This window comes from Oncorhynchus nerka, linkage group LG18, assembly GCF_034236695.1.
Source record: "Oncorhynchus nerka isolate Pitt River linkage group LG18, Oner_Uvic_2.0, whole genome shotgun sequence".
Taxonomy (NCBI): domain Eukaryota; kingdom Metazoa; phylum Chordata; class Actinopteri; order Salmoniformes; family Salmonidae; genus Oncorhynchus; species Oncorhynchus nerka.
In genome coordinates, this window is record NC_088413.1 from 27,282,659 (window position 1) to 27,299,460 (window position 16,802).

A 16,802-nucleotide genomic window follows, 5' to 3' on the forward strand; every position below is an offset into this window, starting at 1 on the left:
GCTGGGATATACAGAATATATAGAGACGGAGCTGGGATATACAGAATATATAGAGACGGAGCCGGGATATACAGAATATATAGAGACGGAGCCGGGATATATAGAGACTGAGCCGGGATATATAGAATATATAGAGACGGAGCTGGGATATACAGAATATATAGAGACGCAGCTGGGATATACAGAATATATAGAGACGGAGCTGGGATATACAGAGACGGAGCTGGGATATACAGAATATATAGAGACGGAGCCGGGATATACAGAATATATAGAGACGGAGCCGGGATATACAGAATATATAGAGACGGAGCCGGGATATACAGAATATATAGAGACGGAGCCGGGATATACAGAATATATAGAGACGGAGCTGGGATATACAGAATATATAGAGACGGAGCCGGGATATACAGAATATATAGAGACGGAGCTGGGATATACAGAATATATAGAGACGGAGCCGGGATATACAGAATATATAGAGACGGAGCCGGGATATACAGAATATATAGAGACGGAGCCGGGATATACAGAATATACAGAGACGGAGCCGGGATATACAGAGACGGAGCCGGGATATATAGAATATATAGAGACGGAGCCGGGATATACAGAATATATAGAGACGGAGCCGGGATATACAGAATATATAGAGACGGAGCCGGGATATACAGAATATACAGAGACGGAGCCGGGATATATAGAGACTGAGCCGGGATATATAGAATATATAGAGACTGAGCTGGGATATACAGAATATATAGAGACGGAGCCGGGATATACAGAATATATAGAGACGGAGCCGGGATATACAGAATATATAGAGACGGAGCCGGGATATACAGAATATATAGAGACGGAGCCGGGATATACAGAATATATAGAGACGGAGCCGGGATATATAGAGACGGAGCTGGGATATATAGAGACGGAGCCGGGATATACAGAATATATAGAGACGGAGCCGGGATATACAGAATATATAGAGACGGAGCCGGGATATACAGAATATATAGAGACGGAGCCGGGATATACAGAATATATAGAGACGGAGCCGGGATATACAGAATATATAGAGACGGAGCCGGGATATACAGAATATATAGAGACGGAGCCGGGATACACAGAATATATAGAGACGGAGCCGGGATATACAGAATATATAGAGACGGAGCTGGGATATACAGAATATATAGAGACGGAGCCGGGATATATAGAGACGCAGCTGGGATATACAGAATATATAGAGACGGAGCCGGGATATATAGAGACGGAGCTGGGATATACAGAATATATAGAGACGGAGCTGGGATATATAGAATATATAGAGACGGAGCTGGGATATACAGAATATATAGAGACGGAGCCGGGATATATAGAGACGGAGCCGGGATATATAGAGACGGAGCCGGGATATATAGAGACGGAGCCGGGATATATAGAGACGGAGCCGGGATATATAGAGACGGAGCCGGGATATACAGAATATATAGAGACGGAGCTGGGATATACAGAATATATAGAGACGGAGCTGGGATATACAGAATATATAGAGACGGAGCCGGGATATACAGAATATATAGAGACGGAGCCGGGATATACAGAATATATAGAGACGGAGCCGGGATATATAGAGACTGAGCCGGGATATACAGAATATATAGAGACGGAGCCGGGATATACAGAATATATAGAGACGGAGCCGGGATATACAGAATATATAGAGACGGAGCTGGGATATACAGAATATATAGAGACGGAGCTGGGATATACAGAATATATAGAGACGGAGCTGGGATATACAGAATATATAGAGACTGAGCCGGGATATACAGAATATATAGAGACTGAGCCGGGATATACAGAATATATAGAGACTGAGCCGGGATATATAGAGACTGAGCCGGGATATACAGAATATATAGAGACTGAGCCGGGATATACAGAATATATAGAGACTGAGCCGGGATATATAGAGACGGAGCCGGGATATACAGAATATATAGAGACGGAGCCGGGATATACAGAATATATAGAGACTGAGCCGGGATATACAGAATATATAGAGACTGAGCCGGAATATATAGAGACGGAGCTGGTATATATAGAATATATAGAGACTGAGCCGGGATATACAGAATATATAGAGACGGAGCCGGGATATACAGAATATATAGAGACTGAGCCGGGATATATAGAATATATAGAGACGGAGCTGGGATATACAGAATATATAGAGACGGAGCTGGGATATACAGAATATATAGAGACGGAGCCGGGATATACAGAATATATAGAGACGGAGCCGGGATATACAGAATATATAGAGACGGAGCCGGGATATACAGAATATATAGAGACGGAGCTGGGATATACAGAATATATAGAGACGGAGCCGGGATATATAGAGACGGAGCTGGGATATACAGAATATATAGAGACGCAGCTGGGATATACAGAATATATAGAGACGGAGCTGGGATATACAGAATATATAGAGACGGAGCCGGGATATACAGAATATATAGAGACGGAGCTGGGATATACAGAATATATAGAGACTGAGCTGGGATATACAGAATATATAGAGACGGAGCCGGGATATACAGAATATATAGAGACGGAGCTGGGATATACAGAGACTGAGAGACGGAGCGGGATATATAGAATATATAGAGACGGAGCTGGGATATACAGAATATATAGAGACGGAGCTGGGATATACAGAATATATAGAGACGGAGCTGGGATATACAGAATATATAGAGACGGATATACAGAATATATAGAGACGGAGCCGGGATATACAGAATATATAGAGACGGAGCTGGGATATACAGAATATATAGAGACGGAGCTGGGATATACAGAATATATAGAGACGGAGCTGGGATATACAGAATATATATAGAATATATAGAGACGGAGCTGGGATATACAGAATATATAGAGACGGAGCTGGGATATACAGAATATATAGAGACGGAGCTGGGATATACAGAATATATAGAGACGGAGCCGGATATACAGAATATATAGAGACGGAGCCGGGATATACAGAATATATAGAGACGGAGCCGGGATATACAGAACGGAGCCGATATATAGAATATATAGAGACGGAGCTGGGATATACAGAATATATAGAGACGGAGCAGGGATATACAGAATATATAGAGACGGAGCTGGGATATACAGAATATACAGAGACGGATATACAGAATATATAGAGACGGAGCTGGGATATACAGAATATATAGAGACTGAGCTGGGATATACAGAATATATAGAGACGGAGCCGGGATATACAGAATATATAGAGACGGAGCCGGGATATACAGAATATATAGAGACGGAGCCGGGATATACAGAATATATAGAGACGGAGCCGGGATATATAGAGACGGAGCTGGGATATATAGAGACGGAGCCGGGATATACAGAATATATAGAGACGGAGCCGGGATATACAGAATATATAGAGACGGAGCCGGGATATACAGAATATATAGAGACGGAGCTGGGATATACAGAATATATAGAGACGGAGCCGGGATATACAGAATATATAGAGACGGAGCAGGGATATACAGAATATATAGAGACGGAGCTGGGATATACAGAATATATAGAGACGGAGCCGGGATATACAGAATATATAGAGACGGAGCTGGGATATACAGAATATATAGAGACGGAGCCGGGATATACAGAATATATAGAGACGGAGCTGGGATATACAGAATATATAGAGACGGAGCCGGGATATACAGAATATATAGAGACGGAGCCGGGATATACAGAATATATAGAGACGGAGCCGGGATATACAGATATATAGAGACGGAGCTGGGATATATAGAGACGGAGGGATATACAGAATATATAGAGACGGAGCTGGATATACAGAATATATAGAGACGGAGCCGGGATATACAGAATATATAGAGACGGAGCCGGGATATACAGAATATATAGAGACGGAGCCGGGATATACAGAATATATAGAGACGGAGCCGGGATATACAGAATATATAGAGACGGAGCCGGGATATACAGAATATATAGAGAGACGGATATATACAGAATATATAGAGACGGAGCTGGGATATACAGAATATATAGAGACGGAGCTGGGATATACAGAATATATAGAGACGGAGACTGGGATATACAGAATATATAGAGACGGAGCTGGGATATACAGAATATATAGAGACGGAGCTGGGATATACAGAATATATAGAGACGGAGCCGGGATATATAGAGACGGAGCCGGGATATATAGAGACGGAGCCGGGATATATAGAGACGGAGCTGGGATATACAGAATATATAGAGACGGAGCTGGGATATACAGAATATATAGAGACGGAGCTGGGATATACAGAATATATAGAGACGGAGCTGGGATATACAGAATATATAGAGACGGAGCCGGGATATACAGAATATATAGAGACGGAGCCGGGATATACAGAATATATAGAGACGGAGCCGGGATATATAGAGACTGAGCCGGGATATACAGAATATATAGAGACGGAGCCGGGATATACAGAATATATAGAGACGGAGCTGGGATATACAGAATATATAGAGACGGAGCTGGGATATACAGAATATATAGAGACGGAGCTGGGATATACAGAATATATAGAGACGGAGCTGGGATATACAGAATATATAGAGACGGAGCCGGGATATACAGAATATATAGAGACGGAGCCGATATACAGAATATATAGAGACTGAGCCGATATACAGAATATATAGAGACTGAGCCGATATATAGAGACGGAGCCGGGATATACAGAATATATAGAGACGGAGCCGGGATATACAGAATATATAGAGACTGAGCCGGGATATACAGAATATATAGAGACTGAGCCGGGATATACAGAATATATAGAGACTGAGCCGGGATATATAGAGACTGAGCCGGGATATACAGAATATATAGAGACTGAGCCGGGATATACAGAATATATAGAGACTATATATAGAGACGGAGCCGGGATATACAGAATATATAGAGACGGAGCCGGGATATACAGAATATATAGAGAGACGGAGCGGATATACAGAGACTGGGATATACAGAATATATAGAGACGGAGCCGGGATATACAGAATATATAGAGACTGAGCCGGGATATATAGAGACGGAGCCGGGATATACAGAATATATAGAGACGGAGCCGGGATATATAGAGACTGAGCCGGGATATACAGAATATATAGAGACGGAGCTGGGATATACAGAATATATAGAGAGCTGATATACAGAATATACAGAGACGGAGCCGGGATATACAGAATATATAGAGACGGGATATACAGAATATATAGAGACGGAGCCGGGATATACAGAATATATAGAGACGGGATATACAGAATATATAGAGACGGAGCCGGGATATACAGAATATATAGAGACGGAGCCGGGATATACAGAATATATAGAGACGGAGCTGGGATATACAGAATATATAGAGACGGAGCTGGGATATACAGAATATATAGAGACGGAGCCGGATATACAGAATATATAGAGACGGAGCTGGGATATACAGAATATATAGAGACGGAGCTGGGATATACAGAATATATAGAGACGGAGCTGGGATATACAGAATATATAGAGACGGAGCTGGGATATACAGAATATATAGAGACGGAGCTGGGATATACAGAATATATAGAGACGGAGCTGGGATATACAGAATATATAGAGACGGAGCCGGGATATACAGAATATATAGAGACGGAGCCGGATATATAGAAGAGACGGATATATAGAATATATAGAGACGGAGCCGGGATATACAGAATATATAGAGACGGAGCTGGGATATACAGAATATATAGAGACGGAGCTGGATATACAGAATATATAGAGACGGAGCCGGGATATACAGAATATATAGAGACGGAGCAGGGATATACAGAATATATAGAGACGGAGCCGGATATACAGAATATATAGAGACGGAGCCGGGATATACAGAATATATAGAGACGGAGCCGGGATATACAGAATATATAGAGACGGGAGCTACAGAATATATAGAATATATAGAGACGGAGCTGGATATACAGAATATATAGAGACGGAGCCGGGATATATAGAGACGGAGCTGGGATATACAGAATATATAGAGACGGAGCTGGGATATATAGAATATATAGAGACGGAGCTGGGATATACAGAATATATAGAGACGGAGCCGGGATATATAGAGACGGAGCCGGGATATATAGAGACGGAGCCGGGATATATAGAGACGGAGCCGGGATATATAGAGACGGAGCTGGGATATACAGAATATATAGAGACGGAGCTGGGATATACAGAATATATAGAGACGGAGCTGGGATATACAGAATATATAGAGACGGAGCCGGGATATACAGAATATATAGAGACGGAGCCGGGATATACAGAATATATAGAGACGGAGCCGGGATATATAGAGACTGAGCCGGGATATACAGAATATATAGAGACGGAGCCGGGATATACAGAATATATAGAGACGGAGCCGGGATATACAGAATATATAGAGACGGAGCTGGGATATACAGAATATATAGAGACGGAGCTGGGATATACAGAATATATAGAGACGGAGCTGGGATATACAGAATATATAGAGACTGAGCCGGGATATACAGAATATATAGAGACTGAGCCGGGATATACAGAATATATAGAGACTGAGCCGGGATATACAGAATATATAGAGACTGAGCCGGGATATATAGAGACGGAGCCGGGATATACAGAATATATAGAGACGGAGCTGGGATATACAGAATATATAGAGACGGAGCCGGGATATACAGAATATATAGAGACTGAGCTGGGATATACAGAATATATAGAGACTGAGCCGGATATATAGAGACTGAGCCGGGATATACAGAATATATAGAGACTGGAGCCGGGATATACAGAATATATAGAGACTGGGCAGAATATATAGAGACGGAGCCGGGATATACAGAATATATAGAGACGGAGCCGGATATATAGAGACTGAGCAGGGATATACAGAATATATAGAGACGGAGCTGGGATATACAGAATATATAGAGACGGAGCTGGGATATACAGAATATATAGAGACGGAGCTGGGATATACAGAATATATAGAGACGGAGCCGGGATATAGAGACGAGCTGGGATATACAGAATATATAGAGACGGGAGCTGGGATATACAGAATATATAGAGACGGAGCTGGGATATACAGAATATATAGAGACGGAGCCGGATATACAGAATATATAGAGACGGAGCTGGGATATACAGAATATATAGAGACGGAGCTGGGATATACAGAATATATAGAGACGGAGCTGGGATATACAGAATATATAGAGACGGAGCTGGGATATACAGAATATATAGAGACGGAGCTGGATATACAGAATATATAGAGACGGAGCTGGGATATACAGAATATATAGAGACGGAGCTGGGATATACAGAATATATATATAGAGACGGAGCCGGGATATATAGAGACGGATATATAGAGACGGAGCTGGGATATACAGAATATATAGAGACGGAGCTGGGATATACAGAATATATAGAGACGGAGCAGAATATATAGAGACGGAGCTGGGATATACAGAATATATAGAGACGGAGCTGGGATATACAGAATATATAGAGACGGAGCTTGGATATACAGAATATATAGAGACGGAGCTGGGATATACAGAATATATAGAGACGGAGCCGGGATATACAGAATATATAGAGACGGAGCCGGGATATACAGAATATATAGAGACGGAGCCGGGATATACAGAGACGGAGCCGGGATATACAGAATATATAGAGACGGAGCCGGGATATATAGAGACGGAGCTGGGATATACAGAATATATAGAGACGGAGCTGGGATATATAGAATATATAGAGACGGAGCTGGGATATATAGAATATATAGAGACGGAGCCGGGATATACAGAATATATAGAGACGGAGCTGGGATATATAGAGACGGAGCTGGGATATACAGAATATATAGAGACGGAGCTGGGATATACAGAATATATAGAGACGGAGCTGGGATATACAGAATATATAGAGACGGAGCTGGGATATATAGAGACGGAGCTGGGATATACAGAATATATAGAGACGGAGCCGGGATATACAGAATATACAGAGACGGAGCCGGGATATACAGAATATATAGAGACGGAGCCGGGATATACAGAATATATAGAGACGGAGCTGGGATATACAGAATATATAGAGACGGAGCCGGGATATATAGAGACGGAGCTGGGATATATAGAGACGGAGCCGGGATATACAGAATATATAGAGACGGAGCCGGGATATACAGAATATATAGAGACGGAGCCGGGATATACAGAATATATAGAGACGGAGCCGGGATATACAGAATATATAGAGACGGAGCCGGGATATATAGAATAGCCGGGATATAGAGATATAGAGCCGGGATATACAGAGTATATAGAGACGGAGCTGGGATATACAGAATATATAGAGACGGAGCCGGGATATACAGAATATATAGAGACGGAGCCGGGATATACAGAATATATAGAGACGGAGCCGGGATATACAGAATATATAGAGACGGAGCCGGGATATACAGAATATATAGAGACGGAGCCGGGATATACAGAATATATAGAGACGGAGCCGGGATATACAGAATATATAGAGACGGAGCCGGGATATACAGAATATATAGAGACGGAGCTGGGATATACAGAATATATAGAGACGGAGCTGGGATATACAGAATATATAGAGACGGAGCTGGGATATACAGAATATATAGAGACGGAGCTGGGATATACAGAATATATAGAGACGGAGCTGGGATATACAGAATATATAGAGACGGAGCCGGGATATATAGAGACGGAGCCGGGATATACAGAATATATAGAGACGGAGCCGGGATATACAGAATATATAGAGACGGAGCTGGGATATACAGAATATATAGAGACGGAGCCGGGATATACAGAATATATAGAGACGGAGCCGGGATATACAGAATATATAGAGACGGAGCCGGGATATACAGAATATATAGAGACGGAGCCGGGATATACAGAATATATAGAGACGGAGCCGGGATATACAGAATATATAGAGACGGAGCTGGGATATACAGAGACGGAGCTGGGATATACAGAATATATAGAGACGGAGCTGGGATATATAGAGACGGAGCTGGGATATACAGAATATATAGAGACGGAGCCGGGATATACAGAATATATAGAGACGGAGCTGGGATATACAGAATATATAGAGACGGAGCTGGATATATAGAGACGGAGCTGGGATATACAGAATATATAGAGACGGGATATACAGATATATAGAGACGGAGCTGGGATATACAGAATATATAGAGACGGAGCTGGGATATATAGAATATATAGAGACGGAGCTGGGATATATAGAATATATAGAGACGGAGCCGGGATATACAGAATATATAGAGACGGAGCTGGGATATATAGAGACGGAGCTGGGATATACAGAATATATAGAGACGGAGCTGGGATATACAGAATATATAGAGACGGAGCTGGGATATACAGAATATATAGAGACGGAGCTGGGATATATAGAGACGGAGCTGGGATATACAGAATATATAGAGACGGAGCCGGGATATACAGAATATACAGAGACGGAGCCGGGATATACAGAATATATAGAGACGGAGCCGGGATATACAGAATATATAGAGACGGAGCTGGGATATACAGAATATATAGAGACGGAGCCGGGATATATAGAGACGGAGCTGGGATATATAGAGACGGAGCCGGGATATACAGAATATATAGAGACGGAGCCGGGATATACAGAATATATAGAGACGGAGCCGGGATATACAGAATATATAGAGACGGAGCCGGGATATACAGAATATATAGAGACGGAGCCGGGATATATAGAGACTGAGCCGGGATATATAGAATATATAGAGACTGAGCCGGGATATACAGAGTATATAGAGACGGAGCTGGGATATACAGAATATATAGAGACGGAGCCGGGATATACAGAATATATAGAGACGGGGCCGGGATATACAGAATATATAGAGACGGAGCCGGGATATACAGAATATATAGAGACGGAGCCGGGATATACAGAATATATAGAGACGGAGCCGGGATATACAGAATATATAGAGACGGAGCCGGGATATACAGAATATATAGAGACGGAGCTGGGATATACAGAATATATAGAGACGGAGCTGGGATATACAGAATATATAGAGACGGAGCAGGGATATACAGAATATATAGAGACGGAGCTGGGATATACAGAATATATAGAGACGGAGCTGGGATATACAGAATATATAGAGACGGAGCTGGGATATACAGAATATATAGAGACGGAGCTGGGATATACAGAATATATAGAGACGGAGCTGGGATATACAGAATATATAGAGACGGAGCCGGGATATACAGAATATATAGAGACGGAGCTGGATATACAGAATATATAGAGACGGAGCCGGGATATACAGAATATATAGAGACGGAGCCGGGATATACAGAATATATAGAGACGGAGCCGGGATATACAGAATATATAGAGACGGAGCTGGGATATACAGAGACGGAGCTGGGATATACAGAATATATAGAGACGGAGCTGGGATATATAGAGACGGAGCTGGGATATACAGAATATATAGAGACGGAGCCGGGATATACAGAATATATAGAGACGGAGCCGGGATATACAGAATATATAGAGACGGAGCCGGGATATACAGAATATATAGAGACGGAGCCGGGATATACAGAATATATAGAGACGGAGCCGGGATATACAGAATATATAGAGACGGAGCCGGGATATATAGAGACTGAGCCGGGATATATAGAATATATAGAGACGGAGCTGGGATATACAGAATATATAGAGACGGAGCCGGGATATACAGAATATATAGAGACGGAGCCGGGATATACAGAAAATATAGAGACGGAGCCGGGATATACAGAATATATAGAGACGGAGCCGGGATATACAGAATAGAGACGGAGCCGGGATATACAGAATATATAGAGAGACGAGCCGGGAATATATAGAGACGGAGCCGGGATATACAGGAATATATAGAGACGGAGCCGGGATATACAGAATATATAGAGACGGAGCCGGGATATACAGAGAATGAGCCGGGATATATAGAGACGGGCCGGGATATATAGAGACGGAGCCGGGATATATAGAGACGGGATATATATAGAGACGGAGCCGGGATATATAGAGACGGAGCGGGATATATAGAGACGGAGCCGAGATATAGAGAGACGGAGCCGAGATATAGAGAGACGGAGCCGGGATATAGAGAGACGGAGCCGGGATATATAGAGACGGAACCGGGATATAGAGAGACGGAGCCGGGATATATAGAGACGGAGCCGGGATATAGAGAGACGGAGCCGGGATATAGAGAGACGGAGCCGGGATATATAGAGACGGAGCCGAGATATAGAGAGACAGAGCCGAGATATAGAGAGACGGAGCCGAGATATAGAGAGACGGAGCCGGGATATATAGAGACGGAGCCGGGATATATAGAGACGGAACCGGGATATATAGAGACGGAACCGGGATATATAGAGACCTACACTTACTATAAAGGCTGTATCTGGGTCAGTACAGTAAACAGGGCTCTAATGGGGCTATACCTACACCTACTATAAAGGCTGTACCTGGGTCAGTACAGTAAACAGGGCTCTAATGGGGCTATACCTACACCTACTATAAAGGCTGTACCTGGGTCAGTACAGTAAACAGGGCTCTAATGGGGCTATACCTACACCTACTATAAAGGCTGTACCTGGGTCAGTACAGTAAACAGCGCTCTAATGGGGCTATACCTACACCTACTATAAAGGCTGTACCTGGGTCAGTACAGTAAACAGGGCTCTAATGGGGCTATACCTACACCTACTATAAAGGATGTACCTGGATCAGTACAGTAAACAGGGCTCTAATGGGGCTATACCTACACCTACTATAAAGGCTGTACCTGGGTCAGTACAGTAAACAGGGCTCTAATGTGGCTATACCTACACCTACTATAAAGGATGTACCTGGGTCAGTACAGTAAACAGGGCTCTAATGGGGCTATACCTACACCTACTATAAAGGATGTACCTGGGTCAGTACAGTAAACAGGGATCTAATGGGGCTATACCTACATCTACTATAAAGGCTGTACCTGGGTCAGTACAGTAAACAGGGATCTAATGCGGCTATACCTACACCTACTATAAAGGCTGTACCTGATGGATTAGGTGTCTTGTGGAAGGGCCGATGATTAGGGGCTGTGAAATGAATGGTGAAGTTAATAGGACACTGAATGACGCTCTAGAATAAGGGCTGTAATCGGGTCAGGGGAGAATACAGGCCTCTGATGGAACTATATTTGAAAGGCTGTACCTGGGTCAGTTGACTACAGAGCACTCAGAAGGGGTGTATTGATACATCTGCATTGCTTGCTTTTTGGAGTTTTAGGCTGGATTTCTGTATAAGCACTTTGTGACATCTGCTGATGTAAAAAGGGCTTTATAAATACATTTGATTTGGGGTAGAGCAAAATACAAAAAGGCTGTTCCTGAGTCAGAGAAACACACAGGGCTCAGATGGAGCTGTGTAGTAAAGGCTGAATCAGTTGAGAACACGGGGCTCTGATGGGGTGAAGGGGAGTGAATAATGAGACTGAAGTTGCTCTAGATTCTAGAATAAGTACTGATTCGGAGTCAGTGATATATACACAGTCCTCATATGGATCTATGTTGTAAGGGCTGTACTTTGAGTCAGAGAAGATAATAAGAATCTGTAGGGGAAATAAGTATAAAGACTGTGCCTGGGTCAGATGACTATATCGAAGTCTTAATGAACAGATGCATAAGGGCAGTGGAGTGAATAGGACTCTGAAGTCACTCTACAATAAAGGTTGTACCTTGGTCAGTTGCCTATATAGAACTCTGTAGAGCAAATTTGTAAAGGCTGTACCTGAGTCAGTGGAATAGACGCGGAAGCTCTTGTCCCAGAAGCCACAGAGCAGGATGAAGCGGTTGTCTGCGGTGATGATGAAACACTGAGAGTGGATGTGAATGCTCTGGTCCAACAGGTCTGTGATCTGACGACGGTGGGTCCCCACATTACTGGCTGGAGAGGAGAAGGAGAGGAGGAGGGAGGTGGAAGGATGAGGGGGGAGGAGAAGGAGGGAGAGAGGGAGGGAGGAAGGGAGAGGGAGGGGGGAGAGAGATGGGGAGAGGGATAGAGGGGTAGGGAGAGAGGGAGGGGGATAGGGAGGGAGAGAGATGGGGCGGGAGAGAGGGGTAGGGAGGAGGGGACAGGGGGAGGTGAGGAAGAGGGAGAGAAATACATACTGAGATGTTGCACAGTAATTCATTAAGTAAAGCATGTAAGTCTGAGGAAAACCGTATTGTATAAAATCTGATTGTTTTCCTTTACAATATCACCGCGTTAATCATTTTCACAAAGACATCAGACCATTACTGGAGCTACCAACTACGACATTTGTCACGCATGGCGTTTACGCACGTTCGTCGCCACGGCAGCAGCACCACCATTTTGATTTGTGAGGGAATACATAAAACATCTAGGACGTGGCGTTTACAAGGGTTTCACATTTTCCACTGGGCCTAAGAGTTTGAGTAACGATGAGCGTGCATATTCTCTCTCTCCCCAGAAGGAGAAGAGACTTCCAATAGCTAAGAAGAGGAGAGGAGCCACACATAGTCAGGACAACATAAATTAAATCCACTTTGGCCCCTTATCGCGGAGTTGGAGGTTTGTGAGTGAGTGAGTGAGTGAGTGAGTGAGTGAGTGAGTGAGTGAGTGAGTGAGTGAGTGAGTGAGTGAGTGAGTGAGTGAGTGAGTGAGTGAGTGAGTGAGTGAGTGAGTGAGACAGTGAGAGAGACAGTGAGAGAGACAGTGAGAGAGACAGTGAGAGAGAGAAGACAAAAGAAATAACAGACTAAAACAAAGGCAGAGCCATGTCTGTTTTGGACTGATGCATTTCCTTGGCCTTGCAGACGTAGCCATCTCTCATGAAGTGCTTTGTAGTGGGTAGATATTAAGATATTAAGATATGCTGCGCCAGTTTCCAGGACAAAGATTATGTTGAATCCTAAATCATTATCATAATTATCCATTAAAAATATTTTTTTGTCCTGGACTAGACTTAATCTGTGTCCAGGGAACAAACAGGCACATTAGGTTCTAGACTTCTGTAACTTAATCCTCCCTTTCTCTCAGGCTCTCTTTCTCTCTCTTCTGCTCTAACTCAAGATGAACAGGTGAGGGTCCAGCCCAGGCATCCCTGACAGAGACCAGCACGCCATGTCTGACGAATACTTCAACCAATTATCAACATTTCCCCCCGCCACGGCCGCCCCGCCAGCCAAATACAATTTACTGTGTTTAAACTGAAGCTCTTGTGGAATGTGAGAAGTATAAATACATAAGTGACACGTTAAGAAAATATCCCCTCACCACACGCATGATACATGTGATGTGGAGCGTGTGGGCTGGTGCTGAAAAATGACAAAACAGAGCTGAGCGGAAATCGGGATTTTTGGACACCGATTTGGCCATTTTTTGTTTTTTACACCTTTATTTAACTAGGCAAGTGAGTTAAGAACACATTCTTATTTTCAGGGGCAGAACGACAGATTTTTACCTTGTTAGCTCGGGGATTCAATCTTGCAACCTTACAGTTAACTAGTCCAACGCTCTAACCACCTGCCTCTTGTTGCACTCCACAAGGAGACTGCCTGTTACGCGAATGCAGTAGGCCAAGGTAAGTTGCTAGCTAGCATTAAACATATCTTATAAAAAACAATCAATCAATTAATCAATCATAATCACTAGTTAACTACACATGGCTGATGATATTACTAGTTTATCTAGCGTGTCCTGCGTTGCATATAATCGATGCGGTGCGCATTCGCGGAAAAGGACTACTGTTGCTCCAGCGTGAACCTAACCATAAACATCAATGCCTTTCTTAAAATCAATACACAGAAGTATATATTTTTTTAAACTTCATATTTAGCTAAAAGAAATCCAGGTTAGCAGGCAATATTAACCAGGTGAAACTGTCCCTTCTCTTGCGTTCATTGCACGCAGAGTCAGGGTATATGCGATAATAATAAACGTTTTGTTTTCGAAATGACAGTTTCCGGATTCGACCATATTAATGACCTAAAGCTCGTATTTCTGTGTTATTATGTTGTAATTAAATCTATGATTTGATATTTGATAGAGCAGTCTGACTGAACGATGGTAGGTAGCAGCAGGCTCGTAAGAATTGATTCAAACAGCACTTTCGTGCGTTTGCCAGCAGCTCTTCACAGCATTGAGCTGTTTATGACTTCAAGCCTATCAACTCCCGAGATTAGGCTGGTGTAACCGATATGAAATGGCTAGCTAGTTAGCGGGGTGCGCGCTAATAGCATTTCAAACGTCACTCGCTCTGAGACTTGAAGTAGTTGTTCCCCTTGCTCTGCATGGGTAACGCTGCTTCGAGGGTGGCTGTTGTCGATGTGTTCCTGGTCCGAGCCCAGGTAGGAGCGAGGAGAGGGACGGGAGCTATACTGTTACACTGGCAATACTAAAGTGCCTATAAGAACATCCAATAGTCAAAGGTAAATGGAATATAAATGGTATAGAGAGAAATAGTCCTATAAATAATATATGAACTACAACCTAAAACCTCTTACCTTGGAATATTGAAGACTCCTGTTAAAAGGAACCACCAGCTTTCATATGTTCTCATGTTCTGAGCAAGGAACTTAAACGTTAGCTTTTTTACATGGCACATATTGCACTTTAACTTTCTTCTCCAACACTTTGTTTTTGCATCATTTAAACCAAATTGAACATGTTTCATTATTTATTTGAGGATAAATGGATTTATATTGATGTATTATATTAAGTTAAAATAAGTGTTCATTCAGTATTGTTGTTATTATTACAAATAAATAAAAAAAGATTGTCCGATTAATTGGTATCTGCCTTTTTTGGTCCTCCAATAATCGGTATCGGCGTTGAAAAATCATAATCGGTCGACCTCTAGTACGTAGCTACCTCAATTACCTCGTACCCTTACACATCGACTGGTACTGGTACCCCGTGTATAGAGCCAAGATATTGTTACTCATTGTGTATTTATTATTACGGGTTTTATTTTTCTATTATTTCTCTATTTTATTTATCTCTGCATTGTTGGGAATGACACGTAAGTAAGAATATCACTGTTAGTCTAGACCTGTTGTTTACAAAGCAAATCAAATTAGATTTGATATGACACACACACAGTATATAAAAAGAGGGTCATAAAAGGGGAGAAATGGATCTGGATGGAGACGAGCTGCTGGGAATGACATTTTAACTGGACAACCGTTAGAGGAAACGTATGTTTGGACGAGAGAGAGAACGAGACAGAGAGTGAAGAAAAGGAGAGAGAACGAGACAGAGAGTGAAGAAAAGGAGAGAACATTTGCGAGGTCAAGAGAGCAACCAGAGAGCAACAGAGAGAGGAAGAATGAGAGAAAACAAGAGGAGAGAGAGAACAATAAAGGAGAGAGCAAAAGAGCCCTTCTCTGACCACTCTCTCCCAGACAATGTATCCTATACATCACTAGAGCTCTGTCTCTGACCACTCTCTCCCAGACAGTGTATCCTATACATCACTAGA

At 42.6% G+C, this 16,802-nt stretch overlaps 1 protein-coding gene across 1 annotated transcript in view; it reads right to left on the minus strand.

Annotated features, from left to right (window-relative positions):
• Positions 1-16,802, minus strand: part of LOC115124987 (lipopolysaccharide-responsive and beige-like anchor protein) — a 295,611-nt gene that overhangs the window by 25,549 nt on the left and 253,260 nt on the right. The window contains exon 31 of the mRNA XM_065003331.1: positions 13,088-13,243. Within this exon, the coding sequence (XP_064859403.1) occupies positions 13,088-13,243 (156 nt within the window). The remainder of the gene's footprint in view (positions 1-13,087; positions 13,244-16,802) is intronic.